Below are 20,743 nucleotides of genomic sequence, written 5' to 3'. Positions count from 1 at the left end.
TGGAAATTGGCAGGAAAGTAATTTCTCGCCTCCCTTCTGGCATTAATAACCTATTAACATTTTCAAGTTGCATGGAGAGAATGTCTTTGGCAGGGAGGAAAAAGTGATTTTAAAGCGATAGGCACAGACCATCCTCAGTCACAGAAATGGAAAAGCAGCTGTTGGCAAAGATTCCTACCCTCAAAGGAAAGTCTTTGGAAGTAAACACAAGCATCACCCTTGCCCCTGAAGCCTGACACATGTTCTACCGGAATGCAACACATAAGTCAAGCAAAGTCTTTTCTCTACCTCAAGGTCCCTTGCTAAGGCTTACAAACCAACACCACCACTAAAACCCGCAGGAGTAGTCTAACTCCTCTGTCTGGAGTTTGGAGAGATGAAGAGGTGGAGATGGAATAAGAGGCTTGCAACCTCCTATTTGGTGGCAGAGTCGAGACCCAAGAGGGCTCCTCAGAGTTGGCATTATTCATAGACAAACTCCCTAGGGAGCTGCCATGACAGTGCAGATGGAAAGCCTTTGCAAAGCCTTTACTAATTGCAATCTCTTGATTTGAGACACTACTGTGGGAATCCCCAGCTCTTTCAGAGCTACAGAAAACTCTTTCTACACACATCCCCTCTCCTTCTATATAGTTTATGCTCCTGCTGGAGATCTGAGAATCTTCAACTTTAGTTTACTGTGACTGAGAGAAAGCCATAGCGTCTGTCTCTCTAGTGTACCAGTGTGAGGATTAGCATGTCCTAAATGGAAGATTTTCTTATGTACTGATCATTGCAATGCCATTCCAGTTAGAGGAATTCTGAACTCAAATTATGATTTAATTCCTTCCTCCAAATTCCTAAAAAGCCCCAAGAAAACAACTCCCCAAAACCCCCAAATCAGGTCCTGATGCTAGAAGGTATGCTATCTCCAAGAAGACTTGTTCTTTCCAGTACTGGTCAAAAAAAAATCTCTGTAAAAAACTCAGCATCGTCTCCAGTTCTCCTCCTCCAGAGCAATTCCCGTTCCTGGTAAGAGACACTGATGGATCTCCCAGTTATCGTATCAGATTGCAACATCTCTCCCCAAACAGTAGGAGCAGCACTGACACGGAGGCAGTTAGCTGGATGGCACATTCGGAAGAATGAGAAAATCAGCTTTTTACTCTGGACATTGAGCACTCTCCAGGGACTTTTGCTCTCTCCAACTATGACTGTCCCCTCTCGAGGCTCAGGCAACTCCGGAGCAGTCTGGCAGCTGTAAGAGAGTTTTCTGAGATGCCCCAGGCTCACAGTTCCCCATTGAAAATCCTGGCCAAGAGTCACTCTGGTCAGAAAAGGAAGCAGGTTTTAACCTCTTTTTCTGAATGGTGCTGCACAAGAGAACCTTTCCCCTCCATCCCTGTCTGCTGTGCCCATTCAACTTGACTTGTTGACAAGGAGCCAAGGAGCACAACAAAAAGAAATTGGACTTTATGTTAGAGGCTATGACTCATTTACAAATGAAGTGTTGCATGTATTGTGGGACTCAGGAAGGGCAGCATCAATTTCACAGGTGAAGAGTATACCCAACACCCCAGCACAGCTAGACTAACTCAGAGAAGAGATGGACAGAAAATAGCATTCTCACTCCACAAAAAGTCTGGCTATTGCAAAAAAGTTTGGCCGTCATGCAGAAGAGCAACAAATAAGCTCTGGAGGGTTTTTTCTCCCTTAATAGAGAGAGGGTGGAGAAAAATTACTTTCAACTGAGATGATGGGCACTCAAGAGTGTAACACTGACATTTTCTAACGCAAAAAAGCAACCAAAACTTGCCTCCTTCCCTCCTCCACTCAGCCGAATGTCTAACGACCTGGCTGTTATGAGGTGGAAAAATGGATCAGAAATTTCATCCTGTGATGGAACAGCTATAAGCACTCCTGTGGCACTATATTTCCCTGGACAAAATAATTTCATTTGACTTTTTCCCCTAAATGGTCTTTTCAAAGTCTGAATCAAAAAAATATTATAGACCATTAAATAAGAGCCAGAACAAGGCGCAGAAGAGAGGATGTACATAGCATGTGCCTACACATTTTTCCCCTCGTTCAGATACTGGCAGACTAACTTCTCCCTTGCTCCTCTCCCATGCACTGAGCATATTTGCTGTAAATGCAGTAATACTTGCGAGGCTCCTGCAGGACCTTCACAAGCTACATTGCTTCTTGGGCAGCACATTCACAACTTCCCGCTAGACCTACAACTTCTCTCTCTGACTCCACTCTCTCTGCAATGCTCCAGGTATACCACCATGCTAGCTACCAGGGGCACATTAGAAATCCTACTCTTTGCTGTTTTGGTCATATACCTGTCACTATTTAGATACCGCAGCACAAAAATAGTGAACAATAAAGGAACTGTGCGCAAAAGCAGAGAAAGATGGACTTGTATTATCATCCAGCTGGCATGGAAGAACAGTCACGGCACCACCACAAGCAAGGCCGGCAGGAGACGCACATAAGGCAGGACCCGGCAAGCAGGTCCTTGCTCCAGGATCCTGAGGCAGAAGCAGTTTTCAATGTGATGCAAGAGGCATTCAGCCACAGCACGGGCAGGCCATTGGGCCTGATGCTACAGTCAAGATTGAGATGCCTACAAAAGAATTTACTTCACACCATCTTAGACTAGAAATACCTATTTCAGAAGGAGGTACCTGGTGGGCAAAATGAACATCTTCCTTGTGAGTGTTCATAGCACGAGATAACAAATTTCATTTCACTTCACATTTATCCTCAGCTGTCTACTTGCACATTCATGCTTTCCACTTCAGCAACAGGATTCACTATTATAGTCTGTCATAGCAACAAGAAAAGGTTATTCACTGCAAAAAATTGGTGGCACAGTCCTGCCAACCACAACCTCCTTTAGAAAAACTAGCCTGTTTCAGCGTGCTCAGGATCTTGCCTGTCAGAGATCTGGGACCACTTTTTGCAGTGCCACCAAGCTCAGTAACAGGTTTCTGCAGTGTCCCATCGAGCTGCTGCGGTGTGGGCCTGCACAAGGAGTTTTACACAGCAGACAGGAACCTATCAGATGGAATGAACTTTTAATAGAAAGATTTTCCTTGCATGAACTTAGATCCTTCTTAGTGCAGTCAGTAAATACAGCACTCCATCCTGGTAACTTCAAGCAACATCTATCTTGTTAGGAGGAAAGTTTAAAACCAAACAATCTTCTCATCAGAAGGTTCTGATCTCTGCTTCTTTTGGGCAAGTCACTGAGCCTGGCAATTCTGGCAAATTTGCTGCTAAAGCACTGTAAGAGTTGCTATACAGGGAAACCCACATAAGCAAAGGTGACTACATCAACACCTGACAGGCCCAGAGTCAAGCCTCAGGGGAAGCCCCCCTTTCCTTCTTCTGGGAGAGGAAGAGGAGATGCCAAATCAGCAAAAAGCCAAACAAATCGCGCAAGCAGCCCGGCCTGAGGACCTGGACACAAGTGTCCGACCACCCCAGGCTCCCAGCACTGGAATTCACCCTTCCACGCTGACAGTGGCATCAGCCGCAAATCAGCCGCTGCCCTGCCTTCCTCACGGCAGACAGAATAATGACCCAGTCTGGCAAACATGTGGCTGGCAACACCTCCGGTCAAATGAGTCAGACGTGTGATTTATTCAATGCCCAAGGCCAGTATCTCCTCTGAACATCTCTGTGTCTTTCTGTTCTCATTTTACATCTCTCCATCCAACTCTCCCCAATTCCAACCAAGTATAAGTTAAATAAATATGGAATTAAAAAATTGCATTCCCTCCCATTTCTCCTCTGTTTTCACATTAGCTGTTTAACCTGGACAATATGACACAGAAAAGGTAAAGCTACAAGCAGCTATTGTTTCCTTTTTTGCGGCATTACGTTATCTTTCCTATTGTCACTGAAATCACCCCTTTCATTCCACCTATGCCACACTGCTTGGAAAATGACTGGTAATAATGAAGGAAACTAGATCTCTTCCCTCCCACACAGAACCAGTTTGTAACCATCACTTTTGCCATTTTGCTTATAAGCTATATTCCTTTCCTCCATCTGTCTTGCAGTTTCTTTGTAGGTTGTAAACTCTTTGATACGGGGACTAAAGCTATGTGGGAATTCATGAAGTTTTAATAAGCTCTGAGGCAGGTGTTCCACCCATGCAAATAAATGAATACCGAATTGGGGAATGAGAGGTGTAAAGGAACATCCATGTGATTTAACATTTTGTTTCCCCGACTGACGACTGTACATATTGCTACATCCCTACAAAGGAAACTACATGAAATATGTTTGGCAACTTGGGTTACAGAGAATTTCCCGGATCTATAGTGCAGTAAGTTGTCTATAGTGCAAGCAAGTACTGGTGTATGTATTTAAAAACAAGACCAATTATTCTGAAGAGGCATCTTCACAATGGCACTTGGATACCTAACTACATAACATACATCAACACCACAGATGTCCCAATACAACCACTTGCATCCATGACTCTGAAGCTACAAAATTAGAAGCTCCTATACAGCTTGGCTATATATTTTTGTCCTCTGAGAAAAATCCATCCCATTTGTCAAAATAATAATAATATTACTAATAAAACAAAAAAACCACTTCTGGACATCCATAACAACTCTTGATAATACATGAAGAGAGCTAGAAGAGCTTTCTCAATTCTGAATGGGAGGACCACAACTTAAGCATCCTAGTACTTGTAAGTGTGCATGTGTGTCATGCCATACTTGCAGATCACAGATAGTCCACATTTTCTGGCCAAGAAGTGTCTTTAGTCAGCCTGCAAGTCCTTCTGAGGAAATAAAACCGCCCCCTATCCTATAATCCTTTCCAAACTCCTGGGTGACAATCAGCACTCACCTGTGCATGTTTCCATTGGTGGTGAAGGACTGTCCACATACGGAACATTTATAAGGCCTTTCACCTGAGTGCACCAGCATGTGGCGATCAAGGGAGCTCGCTGAGCTCAGAGACTTTCCACAGATGCTGCAGGAATGGTCTGTCCCTCCAGTGTCAGTGTTATGCTAGAGAAAGCAATGATTTTTTTTTTCATTGAATGCCCCTTGTGAAGTGCCAGTAAATGTTAGCAAGAACTATAAACATATTAAAAGCAGCTTTAAAGAGCCACTCGGCACAGTACCTTATATTAACGTGTGCCCTGTATACATCCCTCTCCTCCCCAGCCCTCCCCCCTCAACTCCACCCCCATCCTTCATTTTTAACTCCTTAATGCACCAGCACAAGTAGCTGTTTCACACAGCCTGCAATGCCTGCCACATGCAGCGTTTCAGCTGCTTGTGCAGCAGGAGAGGATAGAAAGGGATTCAGCAACAACCCATCAGACAAACAGTACCTTGCGATACTTTGAGCTGTGCCGTGGTTTGGGGTTGGGTGAGTGGTAAGGGGGAAAACAGAAAGAGGATGTAATGATGAACTTCATGGCAGAAGAAAGATACTTAAAAACAAATACTCTTTAAAGATATTAATTTCAATTGACTGTGTACTAAGAAAACAGAAGTAAACTGCTTCTGAGTGCACATGCAGATTTCTATGGCCATATAAATACATTACAGGGCCAAAACATGGCCATTAGTTACTGTGCTGTATGTACCACTCTTTCTTACTCGCGTTCAGAGATTTGAAGATTTCTTCACATAACCCAAAAAAAACTGCCAGGAGAGTAAGGGAAAAAAAAAAAAAAAAGAAGTAACAGGTACAGTACAGGAGGGAAAACTGAAGTAGTAAGTATCTAGTGGACTCACAGTGGTGAACCACAACCTTAACATCCAAAGGAGAACCTTCTGACATTGAAAAGGCCAAATCTCTTTATAAAGTATGCATATATTTCAAGAGGAGCAAGAAGAGGCCTGTAGCTGACAAAAAAAGTGCATCATCCATTTAAAAAATGTATTTTTAATTCTGCCTCCCAAAATTGCTATACCCTGTGAAGGACTGAGAAGCTCTTCCACACTGAGATGATTTAAAAATTGTGTCTTCCTGCTTCTTAATTTGCATGACCAATAAAGAGATCTGCACTCAAACAAGATAACAAAAGCAGGACTTATGCCTCATGATGGAAGTGGTTTTCCGGATCTTTGGGATAACTAAAGCTATGCAGAACAGGACATACATCCTTGTTTGAACCACTGGGGGGGGGAGTGTTGAGAAAAGAAGGGAGGAAAATTACCCACCTCGGGGTTGGGTTTGTGGGTGTTTTTTTTTTTAAAGAAGACATAAGGGGAAGGTTAAAATAAAAGCAAAACAAGTTATAATGGAAGCATTTCTGGTTTGCACATGGAATTGTTTTTCACCACTGCAAAATGTGCCCTGGCAAACCAGGCACTCTTAATAAAAGTAACAAATCAAGAGCCAGTACTCTGCATACCTGACGTATGTGCATAGTTAGCTGGTGCTGTGTAGTGCAAATCTTTTCACACAGAGGACAGGTATAGGAAGACTTCTCTTCTTTTGTTTCCTGTGAACAAAACAAAGCAAAAAAAAAAAAATCAGAAGGAATATTGACATAAAAGAACTTGAAAGCTGCTGAGGACAGGAAAAATATAACCCATCCTATGTATAGAAGGCCATTAATAGAACAACTTGCACGTATGCATTTATCATCCTTGTAGATCCCTCAGGGAAGTTTCAGAAACTTCTGAATTTATAAACAGGGGCCATTTCAACTACCACAGAAGTACAGCAGCTGTTTTAACAGCACTCGGATACTCAGCAGTAGCAGTTTAGGACAGGAAGTAAAGGCAATTACTGCGACCAGCTCAAATTGCCAGGAGGAATTTAGGTGAGCAGAAAGTAATTCCTGGAACGCCACCAGAATATGTGGGCAAATGCCACTAATCTTCCCAAAAGATATTTAATAAGCACAAGTCATCAGGACTTCAGGTTTTCCACCCCATCTCAATGGCAAGGCACTAGCCCAGTGCCCTTTTCTAGGGGCTGTATGTTCTGCTCCGTGGCTGACTCCGAAGGAAGCGCGGCGTTTACTGAATCACCAGCACCATTTCCCTTAGCATCCTGTGTTTCTCCTGGAAGCATCCCATCCCGGCACACCAGCCAGGCCCAACCCTTCTGAAGCTTGCAAGATCTCATGAGATCATGCTGAGAAAGAGGTGACAATGCAGGAGTGTACGTGACTCAAAAAGAACACATTATGAACCCGGTTATTCTCCACCCAGGTGAAAATGAGGAGTAACCATGGTCAAACCATGAGTACAAACAATGAAGCCGACCGGAGAGCTCAGCCTGATTTAAGTATGCCCTTGAGACACTGAGCAAAACCGTCACTCTTTCAGCCAAGGATGAAATGGCACTCTCGCAGGAACCAAAGGCGTTTGTCTGAATTGTCAGCAAGAATGGCTACTGTATGACATAAAGGGTACTTTCACCACTTCACTATGAAGCCCAGGCATCGCTTCTGCACGAACGCCTGTATATTAAAAGGAAGATCATCGGCCACTGAAAATTAAACCTCAGTTTTCTGTAGAATGATGCAAATCCTCATCAGCTAGGTAGATCCACTGCCTGTTACCTACACTTCTGGTGACAAGAGAGTATGAAAACCATCTCTGTAGGACCAATGGGAAAGTATAACATTTATGCCAAAAGGACACATTTTACTGAACCTCTTTGCTGCCTATGTAAAGTATCATTAGTAAAACCATGAAAACAAGCAAAAAAGAAAACCCGCCCTCAGTAGCTCTTGGAGGGAGGGAGCTCTAGTTGGGAGGGAGTTGATGGGTATGAGTGTATCTGTGCATTTCCTCTCTCCACACAACTCTTTTCCTCCATCACCATCCCAAAAGTCATCAAACTCAGAAGCAACCATTTCCAGATTGTCAGATACAAGCATTTGTGGGGAACACTGAGAACGACTAACCTAAGTCTTTGTGACAAATTCTCTGGCATGTTAGGACGGAAGATGATGACACAGTGTTAGAGAAAGATTTTTTTAAGTCTCAATAAAGCAACATCCTCTCCTACAAGATTTGGGGAACCATTCTAGAGAGTCCCCTATTAAAATCTAACATTGTGTTTTCAAAAATAGGGCCATGATAATTTTGTATAAACTTCAGTGACCTGTGGACATGAATGAAGAGCTGTTTTCCCATTTTGTCTGAAGTAAACAAAACTGTGACTTCACTTCTGAAAGGATCAGGACTGCAATGATTAGGTTCTCCTACTCTTCCCTATTTTTTCTCTTGTACATCTTTTTCTAACTGTATTTCAGAGCTCTCCATCCTAAAGATAATCACTCTAGGCCATGCACACAGGCCAAGGCCTAATGTACTATTACTTGCAAAACGTTAGAAAGCAAGCAAAAAAGGCTGCCATTATGAAGCCTGAACACCCCAAGAAAATTAAAATGCATTATCCCAGTGCACCCCCCCTCTTTTTACATACCAACATATATATCGCACATGCTTATTCCATTCTACTTATACAACATTAATTTTACTATATGCAACCTGTCTGTGGAGTAATGTTCAGCTCCAATTATATTGCAACCCTGTTAAAGTTGGTTCAGGACAGAGAACAAACACACTGTGTCGTGAGGAGAATCCCTGCAGCTGTGCTGACAGTTTAGATGGTGTTTAATCCCCAGGGTATTGCTGTGAAATTACCAACCTACTACTTTTTTTTCTGCCCTCCTCCCCGCCTTTCGCACCCCCCCCTTAAATGAGTGTTGCAGTTCTACATGATGCACTTGATTGTTTCAAAGCCTGTTTTCCAGACTGCCTGCTCTTCGAATCAGCAAATTAACAGAAGATAGAGTAATTACTGGTTCACCTTGAAGCAAAGATCAGAAACACACTATAGCTCAGCCAGAGCTGATTAGTATTGAATCTGGGGTTTATTATTAACTAAACCCCCAACTTTCTCCAGTGTTCACACAGGGTACATGCCACATACCATAACACAGCTCAAGCAAATCCAGGGTAGCTACAACAGGAATGCTGTTGACTGACCCAATCCAGACCAAAAAACATTAGCATCCCTACTGTAAAAGCACCCCTGCTCACAAATTTAAAACATAGCACTCAGCCACCCCACTGGAGCCAGCCTGGTGAAAACACAGCTCCTGAACTGAAAGATAAAATTAGCAGCTAATTTGTTAGCTACTCTCCTTTAGTAAGTCAACCTGGCACAACTGCTCTGCTTTCAACTGATGGCAAATCCTTTTCGAGTTGTGCATTAGGTCTATTTGGTTGCTCTCCAGCTCAACCAAACACCTTTGTCACACTTTTTATTTTCTTCAAGAGCAAAGCAAATGAGAAGTTAAAATGGATGCAGGTTGATGTGAGAACATGTTTATTAGACTATGGGTAGACCAGAGCCAACATAAAGTCAGCATTATAAAAAGAACCATAGACTTTGGGACAAAGGTTCAGGGCAAAACGTTTTGCTGCCAACTCATGGGAAACAGCAGTCAGACCCAGAAAACTAGCTAACTGTTATTATCGTTGAAATTATAATAAGGGGTACATTCTGACCAGAATGTGAGATATGTGTGCTGCTACACGCTGAAACAATTCAGCGCTTTCATTCTGCTATGCTGAAAGTGGAAATACACTGTATTAGAGGTTGTTAACCAGACTGATATCCACTCAATATTTCACATCTCACTTCTGTTTTCTCAGTAATGTAGCCATTTGCCCCTCTGGTGATAATGATCTTTCAGCCTAAAAAACAAACAGGCTATTTACTATGTTTTTAATGTATTTGTTTATTTTTGTGCTGTAAGAATCCCTCTTAATCCTGTCACATTTACTCTCAAGCTTCCTTTGATTCGATGCCCATCGAAATATCAGGTGGAATAAAGGTCACTAACGCTAATAAACTTCCCTGAAGCCAAACCACATGGTGTACCGGCAGACAGCTGTGTAACAGCACTGCCACTGAGACCAGTCTGAACTCCAGTGCCTCACTTCACACGATGAAATCAAAGAAACAGGGCAGCCCCTAAGTGGGAACACTGCAAATAAACCTTAAAGCCAGGTGACAGACAATACAATCCCACAAACACAATTGCCCGTATACTGCCCAGACTTTTCATTTAGGAATGTTCATTTACAGTTAATGGCTTTTAACTCCTTTCAAGCAAAAAGATCCAAGACAAGTCATAAGTCTGTCAACCGGGCAGCTACTTGGCAAGCTATTAATAAACTACTATAGGAACATCACATGAGTCATGTCTCTCAATCTTTCTGGTCCCTGTTGCATCTTCACTTATTTACAAATTCTCCATGCTTTACCACAAGCTCTGAAGTCAAATGGACACAGGGATTTAGGGTATTTCTTCATGTTCTGCAGCACCTTCATTAGTAGGGTTTGGCCCAGCAGGAGAAAAACATGGATATAAATAATCACAGCTTCAACTGATATGGCTCTCTCTAACTTGTTTAGATCAATATTGCTATCAACTGGTGCCATCAACTGGTAAATGGAAAAAAACTGATAAAAGCTACATTTATTTGCTCTGCAAGATTCGTACAAGGCATTCTGCAATAGTTTTTGATAGTTTTATTAACAATGAAGTAAGGGTACCTTACACTACACACATCTGAACTGAGCGTCCTGATGGATGTTTTGTTCTAGCACGACCTTTAACCTCAAATCCCTTGGATCTTCCCTGGCGACAGCCACACATCTCATGAGGGGTCCCTCATGATGGCTGAGCCAAGCTGCCTGCCACACTGCTCTGCTCCTATCTGAGCTATTTCTTTTATCCTAGTTCCATGAAATGATTTGGTCCCTCAACAGATTAAGGTGAATGTAAGAGCCTGGAGAAAGGATGCAGCAGGTAAGAAGCGGCAATTCTTCAGTGGCTTTGCCGCTGCTAGTGGCATCTCCTAGACCAGCTCACCACTGCATGACATCAGAGCTCATGCTCCAATGTTTTATGTGTGAATCCAAGCAAGCAGACCCCTTCGATTCCCAGTTTTCTAAAGTTATGTTCTCAAGAGCCGCCAGAAAATATACATAGAGGAGCAAGGTGGAGGGAAAAAATACCCACTGAAGGAAAAAAAGGCAAAACAATCAAAGAAATATAATTATGTCTTATCACTTCCCGTACAGCTGCTTGTTTCCCCTTCGCCCTCCCTGCATTTGGGTTTACATACCTGGTTCCTCCTGCCAATCCGATTTGGTGCAGGAGACTTCGAGGGCGATTTGACATTTTGAGAATTCCCACCGTTTTCAGCAATCTTCCCCACATTCATCACTGCTGACATCATGGCGTCAATGGAGGACAAGTCTGCTCCGTCCAAACTGTTTGGTGAACTTGGTGATACCTTGTAGTTGTTTAAGCTTTCCAGCTGCTTCTCTGGAATTAAAAACAAAAACACACATAGGAGTTGCTAGACCATCTGAAAAAAAACCCACAGTATTTTCATCTGCCTGTAACTTGCATCACACTCTGCTGGATCATCATGGAACACAGGCAAGTGCCCATAGTAACTGCAGTTCTTGTAACAGGAAAAGTTTCTTATATTGGAATGCATAGGACAAAGTGTACGTTTCTTCTCATAGGACATTCATGTTATTTTCATTTTCAACCTTAATTCAGTATGGGGCTTATACAGCAATATACCTTAAACTCTCGTGCTGTAAAATAGTATTATTCGTGGTACCTTGTGATCACCATGAACTAGTAGAGCAGTACTGATGAATGCACACTCTGGCAAGCACGATCATTCAAGCAAGCACATGTTTTGAGCAGAACTGCACAATTAAGGCCTTAGTAACACAGTGTAGGGTACTGGGTTCTCTTTCTAGCATAGCTTAAGCGAGCTCTGTATATGAAATAAGCTAAATTAGCAAAAACTCAACCAAAACAAAACCCCAAATCCCTCCAAATGTCTCTCTACTGCCACAGCTAGCATCTATGTAGATTTTTTTTCTTTTTGGTCTACCAAGCCATATTAGTCCATGTAACATTCACGACTAATGACGTGGCTACAGCTGTTCAGATTCGGACTTCTCCATCACATTCTGTATGCAGCAGGGATGCTCCTGTCTCTGATACTAAATTCGAAACACATCTAAAATCTCATCTCTGGTTTCTCAACATACAGACATGTCAAACACACAGGTAAGGCCTTCCACTTTCCTCTTTACAAGTTTGAAAAGGCAAATGTTTTCAAACTAAACACTCCTTTCCCCCAAAATAAGTCTCCCAAACAAACAGGAACACCCTGCAAGTCCATTTCTCTGTCACTTCTTAATATGTGCTGTGAGAAAGTCACTAACACAAGAGGATGTCAGGGTGAACAACGAGGAACACATTTGTCTGTGAACATTTGATCTCCACATAATACTGTCTTTGGAAGATAAGTTTGAGCATTATAAACAGGTGGTTTTTTGAGGCTAAGTAATGTGGTGCCAAGTTACTAGGAGCCAAGAAAATCTTAGTTTGGAAGCCTGCAGTGGCAGTTGAGCATTTATGTGCCCATGCTTCTGCTCAAACAATTTTATCTTTTCAGACAGATAAAGGTTAGGGATGGGAAAATAAATGTATGCACCAGTGCTTCTGCTCAATTTATCTTACACTCTTCACATAGATAAGGAGCATGAATGGGTAAGAAATGTTTCTACAAGCCTTAATCAATGCCCTCATTTACAGAGTCACACAGAGCTAGTCAAACCAGTTACCTTCATTTTTATCCCCTGATTGACTGTGGCTCTCTTCGTGGTTGCTGGTCTCCTCACTTAGTGTAGTATGTATAGTAGCATCTGGCTCTTCAGCTTCTTCTTCAGCAGCACCCTCTAGCACTATGTGAGGGAGAAGGGAAAAAGAGAAAGGCAGTCAGTTTTTCTGGAAGCCATTTTAGCAAAGTGAGACTACAGCCCTTTCGTTTAAAGGCTCCCCTGACTAGTATGTAGGTCTGATGACAGAAGCACGTAAACAGTGTCAACGCAGCCAAGCGCCCACTCCCATGAGTGGCTGGGCATTGGGCTGGGAGATGCTGCTGCCTCTGCCAGCGGTGAAATCTGGGCAAAGAAAGAAAGGAAACCCTTACTGGCTTAGTCCCCAGTATTCAGTCAGTAAAAAAAGGAGGAGGGAGAGAAGGAGAGAGAAAGCTAGCACATCACTGATGGTCATGACATTTGGTTAAGAAGTCGGAAGAATATTCTGCAGCTAGAGAATTTAAGTAATTCAGTTTCATACACACACTCCTCCCCTCTTCTCTTCTTGGAGGATTAACATTTACTCCAATACATGAATTCATGGTGACCTTTTTCTTCCTTCTAGCAGTGGTGAAATGACTAGTGAGGTTTCTGGGACCATTTGGCACGTTCCTCACACCCACTGCCCAAGGCTTCCAGATGAGCTGAAGACATAAGCAACCATCATATGTGCCAACAGAATTTCTCCACACCCCTTTCTGAAACCACAAACTTATCATGCTATCGTCGGGGTTTCAGGAAGAATGCCTGTTCTGGTTGTAGAATGACAGGGTAGTTGAACATCGCTTTTAGAGGTGACAGGGAATGATCAACGTATGAAAAAGAGGAGTTCTCTGCCTGCAACCCCCACAGTAACAGCCTCTGGAAAAGGTTATTTGTAATATGGTAAACTACTGATACCTTTTTAATGGAGAAATACACCTTTATAACCTTACAAGGAAAATATTTTTTTCATTATGGAAACGAACACACTGTGGACGTATCATTACCTCAGATTCACAAATCACATCCAGCAAACTTAACACAAGTTTTCCTTTTTTCAGAAAGCAGAGACCATCTGCCTCAAACTGCGGTTATCTCAACAGGGTTTCTTCCTTTTAAAAAAAAACATATTCTCAAGGATGACATGCAAATCAGTCACGTAACACATCTTTAAATGCTGTTTGAACAGCATTTGCAAACAATAAATGACTATGTTATCCTAACTACTGACATTTTAGAGCACACAAGAAAAGGCAGACAAAGAGAAAGGCCCCAGCTTGTGTCAAGCAGTTCCTCATCTCACGCAATGCCAGACAAAGCAGCAGATTCCAGCTTCCTACGTTTAGCTGCCGACCCTCTTAGGAGCGGCACACAGATGATCTGACATAGTGAGACAAAACCTAGGACCTGTCAAAGCCCAGCATCTAAGGCTCTGGGTAACACCAGCTTCTCAGCAAACACTGTTTTCAATTTGCATCTTCAAAAACAGACAAAAAAAGACTACTTTTACGCTATCCTGAACAACTCAAGGTAACTCTTCCCTAGTCATTTTTGTACTTTTCTGCTAAGAAAACACTAGTGGTCCATGCAACACAGGGATTTCTTGATCCAAGGTGAGGCCAAGCACACATCCTTCTGTATTTTCTCCAGTAATTATGGGAGCTGTTTGTTTTTATTTTGTTTGTCCTTAACTAACTTTGCTGTTATTTTGTTTTTAAAAAATGTCCATCTCATTCAAGAGCAACATAGTAATTTCTTTTTTTTTTTCCCCTATCTTTTTTTAATCACTTATGTGGTAACTGACTTAATTCTGAATAGAATACGCACAAGAGTTATTTTTGAGACTGGTCTAAGTCTTCTAAGATGCTGTATACACCAAGCAACTACACACTAAGTTGCTCGGTGTATATCACCACCAAAAATAAGGATCAGTTTAAATTATTTGGAAGGATTTCTGTTAAAGCAATGCAAGTAAGTGCTTTAGTCCTTAAAACAGGCCAACCAAACAAAACAACTCTTCCTTCCAAAGTAGACCTATTCAATCCTCTTTCAGTCAATACCTAGGATATTTAATGTCACCACTGCTTCATCCTGGAAAAAGTCAATCTACTGTGTAACTGTGAAGACTCCTGTGTTAGTCAAAGAAACTTTAAAATAGTTGAGGAGCTTCCCAGAGAACTAGCGTGAGAATTCCTAGTGCTGCTTTTAGCAACAGTGAAAATCGGAAATGTTCATCACAAAGAGAAGAGGCAGGCACATTACCACACATTAACACATTAACAAACCTAACTCCTGGTTTAGAAACACCTGCCAGCTTGCTCTCTGTTCTTCTTTCAGGAAGAAAACTATGAATTGCGCTATTACAGCCTTTCATAATTTCTATGAACAAACAGTTACTTTATTTCTGAATCTAAGTATCTTCCTGCTAATGCAAACAAAGATGTATAGTCACAGATGTTGTTTTTAAAACCACTTTCCATATATTAAAAACTTCCTATTTTGGAAGCAGTCAAAAGATCGCAACTTAATCTCTGCAAAAATCAGTATTACTGTTGCATGCTTTTATTTACATATCTTTTCCACTCTCTGTCATGAAGCAAAAATGCACTACTGAAACAAAGGCAACTGCATGAGCAGCACACACCGATTTCAGAAGCATAACTTTCTATTTGCAATAGGATATAGAAACAATAAGAATACTGGGCCAAATCACTCCTTCCTGTGGGAAAACCCGTGGCAGAGAGCCTTTAGGCAGAAACATATGGAGATTTCTCTTGCAGCTTTTTTTTCCCCTTTTTTTCTTTTCTTTAAATAAATGCATCACTGGGGATGGGGAAGTGTTTGTTTTTTTTTTCCATAGCACCTATGAAACTCAAGGAATCAGATAGGAAGCAACCAGCATGGAAGCCCTATGCCATGCTGCCTTCAGGACTGCAAGCCTTCTCAGCTCACATCAAATGCCCCTGCTTTGAGGTCGTGCTGATGGAGCCTTCTTCCTCCCTCTCCCCAAAAGAAAACAAAGACCTCCAGGAAAGAGGACGAACAGGAAATAAGCTGGCAAACAGTGCAACCTCAGGTTGCATTCAACACTGGACGAAAGCCTCTAGGAAACAGAGAAGTGGTCACAAGCATTCGAGTCATCTTCTACTTTGAAGAAACCCCCTGTGTCACAGTCATCCTTTGTGAAAAGGAGGAAAAGCAGAGAGCAAGTGACAGCAAGAGCACTAACATACAGAGGGAAGGAACCAAACAGAACAACACAGCAGCCCTCTTTGCACAGCCACACCAAGAGACCTGGCTCTTCTGGAGGAACATGTCCCCTCCATTTGATGCTGCTGCTGAAACCATGAAACTGAGGCAACTTCGATCCTGCAGAGAAACCTGAGGGGGCTTTAGCTCCTGCTTCTGACAGAGGCCCACCCTTGATGCCGCACATAACCAGCTAATGGAAGAGTCACTGAGAAAGCAGAGCACTAAAAAAAAAAAAAAAAAAAAAAGCCTTGTTGCTTCCCATTCAGTCTGTACAGGAAGACACTTGCTAGACCTATTTCCTCCTTTGGGATAAAGTGTGATTACATTGCGCATCAACAGCTACTTCTCCCCTTCACTTATGTGTATTTAAGTGGATTTGATTTTCTTGTTTAAGACCCCTCTCAACAGTTACAGCTGCTTCTCCTTCTGGTGAAAAGCATCACAGATGAAGCAAAAAGGAGAACATGGGCCACAGGGGAAGGAAGAAGAAAGGAGAAGAAATGATGAGTCTTCAGAGTCACAGTCACTTGACTTGCCATCGAGAGGTGGCTACACAAGCACGGAGCAGCACGTCCTGGCCCCTGGGAGTTGGTAAAGGTCTCTGCTCCAGAGTGCTCCACTGTCTTTGCACATGAGCTCTCCCTTTGGAATAGATAGGAAGAAACACAAAATACAGGCAAGGAGGGGGAAAACCTGGTGTGTAGCACAAAGCTGCTCATTGTTCTGCCTTCCGAAAAAAATCCACATTAATGCTAAAGTAGAAGCCATGCACTAATTGGGCCAGGGAAAGATTAACACTCTCAGCCAAATACTTTTACTAGTTTCATTAAACATGCCGTAGTAGGTAGAACAGAACACGAGGGGGGAGGAGAAACAGGGGAAACAAATGACAGTTTTAGGAATGTGCACCCCCCCACACATGCACTTCAAACCACTTTTTCCCGTGAGGCCCAAACAGGAATCCTGAGCCTTCTTCATCATTTCCATCTTAGCAATGCTATTAGCTTATTCAAGGCTTTCCTACTGGTTTTTGGTTTTTGGTTTGTTTTTTTTTTTTTCCCCCCTCTAAGTGGTAGAAAAAAAACTCAAGGATTATTTAAATGAAGACCAGATCTTCTAGTATACAAATTTAGACAAGAACAGAACTTCAAAGAGGGATATCGCATTTGAATAAACAAAGTTTATCATTTACCCTTGAGACTGAAATACCTAAGAATTGCTACACCAATCTCCAAACTGTTTCTGATGCACAGGTCCCTTACTAAGCTTCTACACAGAGCAGCAGATTTTACTCCCAGAGCACATGGCAACACTTCCAAGCACAAATGGTCACTCTCACCCCAAGAGATGTGCACAATCACCCCCACTACATTTTGAACGTGATTTTGCACCAAAGCTGGCAGGAGGGAAAGAAAGTGAAAATGTGTCATGTGGGAAGAAAAAAGGGTTAACACTATTCAAAGCACTGCCTCAAGGCAAAGGAAAACCAAATGAAGAAAGTTTTCCCAACTGACCTTTTTAATACCAACTCTGCCCTTGCTACTGAAGTGTTGGTGCTGACCCAGCGGTAGAGAACTACACTTGCAGCATCACCTCACTGTCACCACTGCTGGAGCACCAGCACAGACCAGCCTATGGGGAAAGGAAGACAAGTATAACAAGACGGACAGTGGCATGGGAGTATCTGGTGGTTGTTCTTTCACTTAGCATTCGGTAAAAGCTAAGAATGTTACCCTAAAGGTTCTGAAGTTGTACCTGTAACTAATGTTTTCCTCTAGAGGAAAACAAAACCAAACCAAACAAACCCTAAAAGACAAGAACCAAAAGGAGCACCATCTCTTGAGGGGTACTCTCTGAGCACCAAAAGACAGACTGCTCCTCTTGCTGCAAACTCCCCAAGCTATTAGCGATACAATTGTTTTACCTGTGTTAGTGCACGTATAACACTTTGCTTCCTAAAACAACCTTATGAATCCACAACATCCATATGCCTTTCCTTACCTAACATGTACACAGATACACTCAGACACAGAATAAATAAGTGAAGCACATGCTCATGGCCATGCCTCAAAACTGAGCTAGGGACCACCACCTGTTTTGGGGGCCGGTCAGGGGAAAAAGCACCAAACAAGAACAAGATAACCCCCGTATTTCCAGATTATTTTGTATACTGTTGCTACAACACCTAACAGTTAAGCTAAATTTTAAATATTGAAATATATTTACTCATCCTGTTTTACTTCCTTGTGTGCATGATGGGATATGTGTGTGCATTTAGTTTTTATGTAGGTTTTGAAAATCTCCTTCTGATGACTTACGGAGCGCTAATGGTCCTTGGGACTTTGGTTCAGATGACCAAAAGCATCTCTCCATAAAGCATACCAGAATTTGAACTTAGTTAATGCCTTAAGTGAACAACAACTCTGAATCACCATGATACTTTGGTACTACATTGATGTAAGACACTGAAAACAAGGAAGTTATACTAATGTAACAGTGAGATGCTCTACCAGCAAAGCAGGGGTTTCCTGGATGAAATTCACCTATACGGTCCAACTGGTTCCCAGCAATGCACAGAGACACCAGGTAGTCTTAACATAAAATGCATTTGTCCCTATCTTCTTGGCCCTGCACTCAATTTGCTAACTTAAACAGAGTACCCACGTTTGCTCCTTTCACAAGCACTGTGTGCTGTGGGAACAGCCCTCACGCAGGAGCCTGTGGTCTTGCCAGGCTAGAAAGGAATCACAGAATCATAGAATCATTATGGTTGGAAGAGACCTCAAAGATCATCAAGTCCAACCGTATACCCGATGCCACCATGCCCACTAAACCATGTCTTGAAGCACTACATCTAAACGTTTTTTGAACACCTCCAGGGATGGTGACTCCACCACCTCCCTGGGGAGCCCGTTCCAATGCTTAACGACTCTAACAGTGAAGAAGTTCTTTCTAATGTCCAGCCTGAACCTCCCCTAGCGCAACTTGAGACTGTTTCCTCTTGTCCCATTGCTAGTTACCGGGGAGAAGAGACCAACCCCCACCTCGCTACAACCTCCTTTCAGATGGTTGTAGAGGGAGGATCAGGTCTCCCCTCAGCCTCCTCTTCTCCAGACTAAACAACCCCACCTCCCTAAGCTGCTCCTCGTAAGGCTTTTTCTCCAGGCCCTTCACCAGCTTTGTTGCTCTTCTCTGGACACGCTCCAGCAGTTCAACGTCCTTCTTGTAGTGAGGGGCCCAAAACTGAACACAGTATTCACAGGAGAACCAAGGCACACGCTGCTCCAGCACTGACAGCAAAAGCAAAACCCAAAGGCCGCCAGGCTCCCAACAGGAAAGCCCGGGCTTCTGTCAGCACGCTCAGCAGGCACCTTAGAGGGTTTGATCTGAGCCTGCACCGAACTCCCAACCACCACTGCCATGCTCAGGGATGACAACACCACACAAAACGTACAGCACCGCAAGAGCTGCTATAACCTACGGCTGCATTTAGCCTCAACAGCTGCTGATGAATTTTGAGATTTTTCTAACACCTCAGCCCTCCTCTTCCCTGACCAAAGACGCATCTACGAGCTGTTCTTCATCCTTGCTGTTTGTATCAGCTTGTGGTGAGCACCTGGCCCTCCAGGAAGCCTTTGTCACCAAACTGCAGTCAGCTTAGAGAGCTTGCTCAAGCAAAAAGGATACTGAGATTTGAAGACAGCTTAACAAACCTGCAGCCACAAGCACCACTTTTAGACACACAAAAAATAAGGTCAGGGCAACAGCAGAGCAAAACAAGTGGCTGTAAGCAGATGTCCCTCCACTCCTTCCCGTGTAGACAATTGCAAACACCCCTCCATCCTCATCCTTGCCTGTCCTCTCAGCCGTCAGGAGGCCGAGAATAGATCTGGTTGGAAGAGACCTCTGGGATCACCAAGTCCAACCTCTGGCCTAACACCACCATGTCAGTTAGACCATGGCACCAAGTGCCACGTCCAGTCTTTTCTTAAACACCTCCACGGATGGTGACTCCACCACCTCCCTGGGTAGCCCATTCCAATGCCTAACGACCCTTTCTGAGAAAAAATGCCTCATAATTTCTAGCCTGAACTTCCCCTGGCGCAGTTTCAAACTATGTCCTCTTCCCAGTCACTGGGAACCACTGCAACGCAGGGGGAACACGGGACAAGACAGGCCTTGGGCCTTACCCGGCACATCCAGTCCCCTGCGCCCTCCCCGCCGGCTGAGGAGGGACACAAAAGCAATACTGTCTGTCCTTATAAGCTCTGCTTTGCATGTGTTCAGGGAGCGGGGACAGCTGTGCGGACGGCTCGCAGAGTTCCAGGAAGTCGATGTGTTTCTTGGCTTTGACTCCAGTTTATTTGCCTCAGATGAAGTGGCAACCCGAGAAAGTCCCTTTGCGTCTCCCCCGGCCTGGCACCGGCAGCAGCGGGGTGGTGCTCCTTGGGACACAGCCCGGGGTCTCTCCCCACACCGATAGGCCTTCCCCGGTCTGGCCGCTGCGTCTCTCCCTCACGCCAGGGTTTGCTCACGTCCCACCGGGCAAGGGGTCAGCTTTGGGACGCGGCGCAGGAGAGGGTGGGAGCCCGGAGCAGAGCCAGGGACCAGAGGGAGCAGGCCCTGAAGGCTCTTCCCTCAGCAGGCAGGAAGAAGGTCACAAAGGTGGGAACGGGAACAGGTCAGGCAAGCGGTATCACACTGCCTGCCAAAACCACTGCTGTCCACATGGCCCCGAAGGAGCCGAGGACAAGGCAAGAGAGTGGAGGGGGAGGGGGAAAGCAAATCAAGGACCAGCGTGCAC

At 43.6% G+C, this 20,743-nt stretch overlaps 1 protein-coding gene across 1 annotated transcript in view; it reads right to left on the bottom strand.

The window, feature by feature from the left end:
* LOC104164392 (ras-responsive element-binding protein 1-like) overlaps positions 1–20,743 on the bottom strand; it is a 49,325-nt gene that overhangs the window by 13,963 nt on the left and 14,619 nt on the right. Inside the window, exons 2-5 of the mRNA XM_009703702.1 lie at positions 12,670–12,789; positions 11,139–11,341; positions 6,386–6,475; positions 4,861–5,024 (exon numbers count right to left, since the gene is read on the bottom strand). Of these exons, the coding sequence (XP_009702004.1) occupies positions 4,861–5,024; positions 6,386–6,475; positions 11,139–11,341; positions 12,670–12,789 (577 nt within the window). The remainder of the gene's footprint in view (positions 1–4,860; positions 5,025–6,385; positions 6,476–11,138; positions 11,342–12,669; positions 12,790–20,743) is intronic.

This window comes from Cariama cristata, unplaced genomic scaffold (genome assembly GCF_000690535.1).
Source record: "Cariama cristata isolate BGI_N322 unplaced genomic scaffold, ASM69053v1 scaffold38697, whole genome shotgun sequence".
Classification (NCBI taxonomy): Eukaryota; Metazoa; Chordata; class Aves; order Cariamiformes; family Cariamidae; genus Cariama; species Cariama cristata.
The sequence above is the reverse complement of the archived record's forward strand: the minus strand, read 5'-3'. Positions and strand labels throughout refer to the sequence as shown.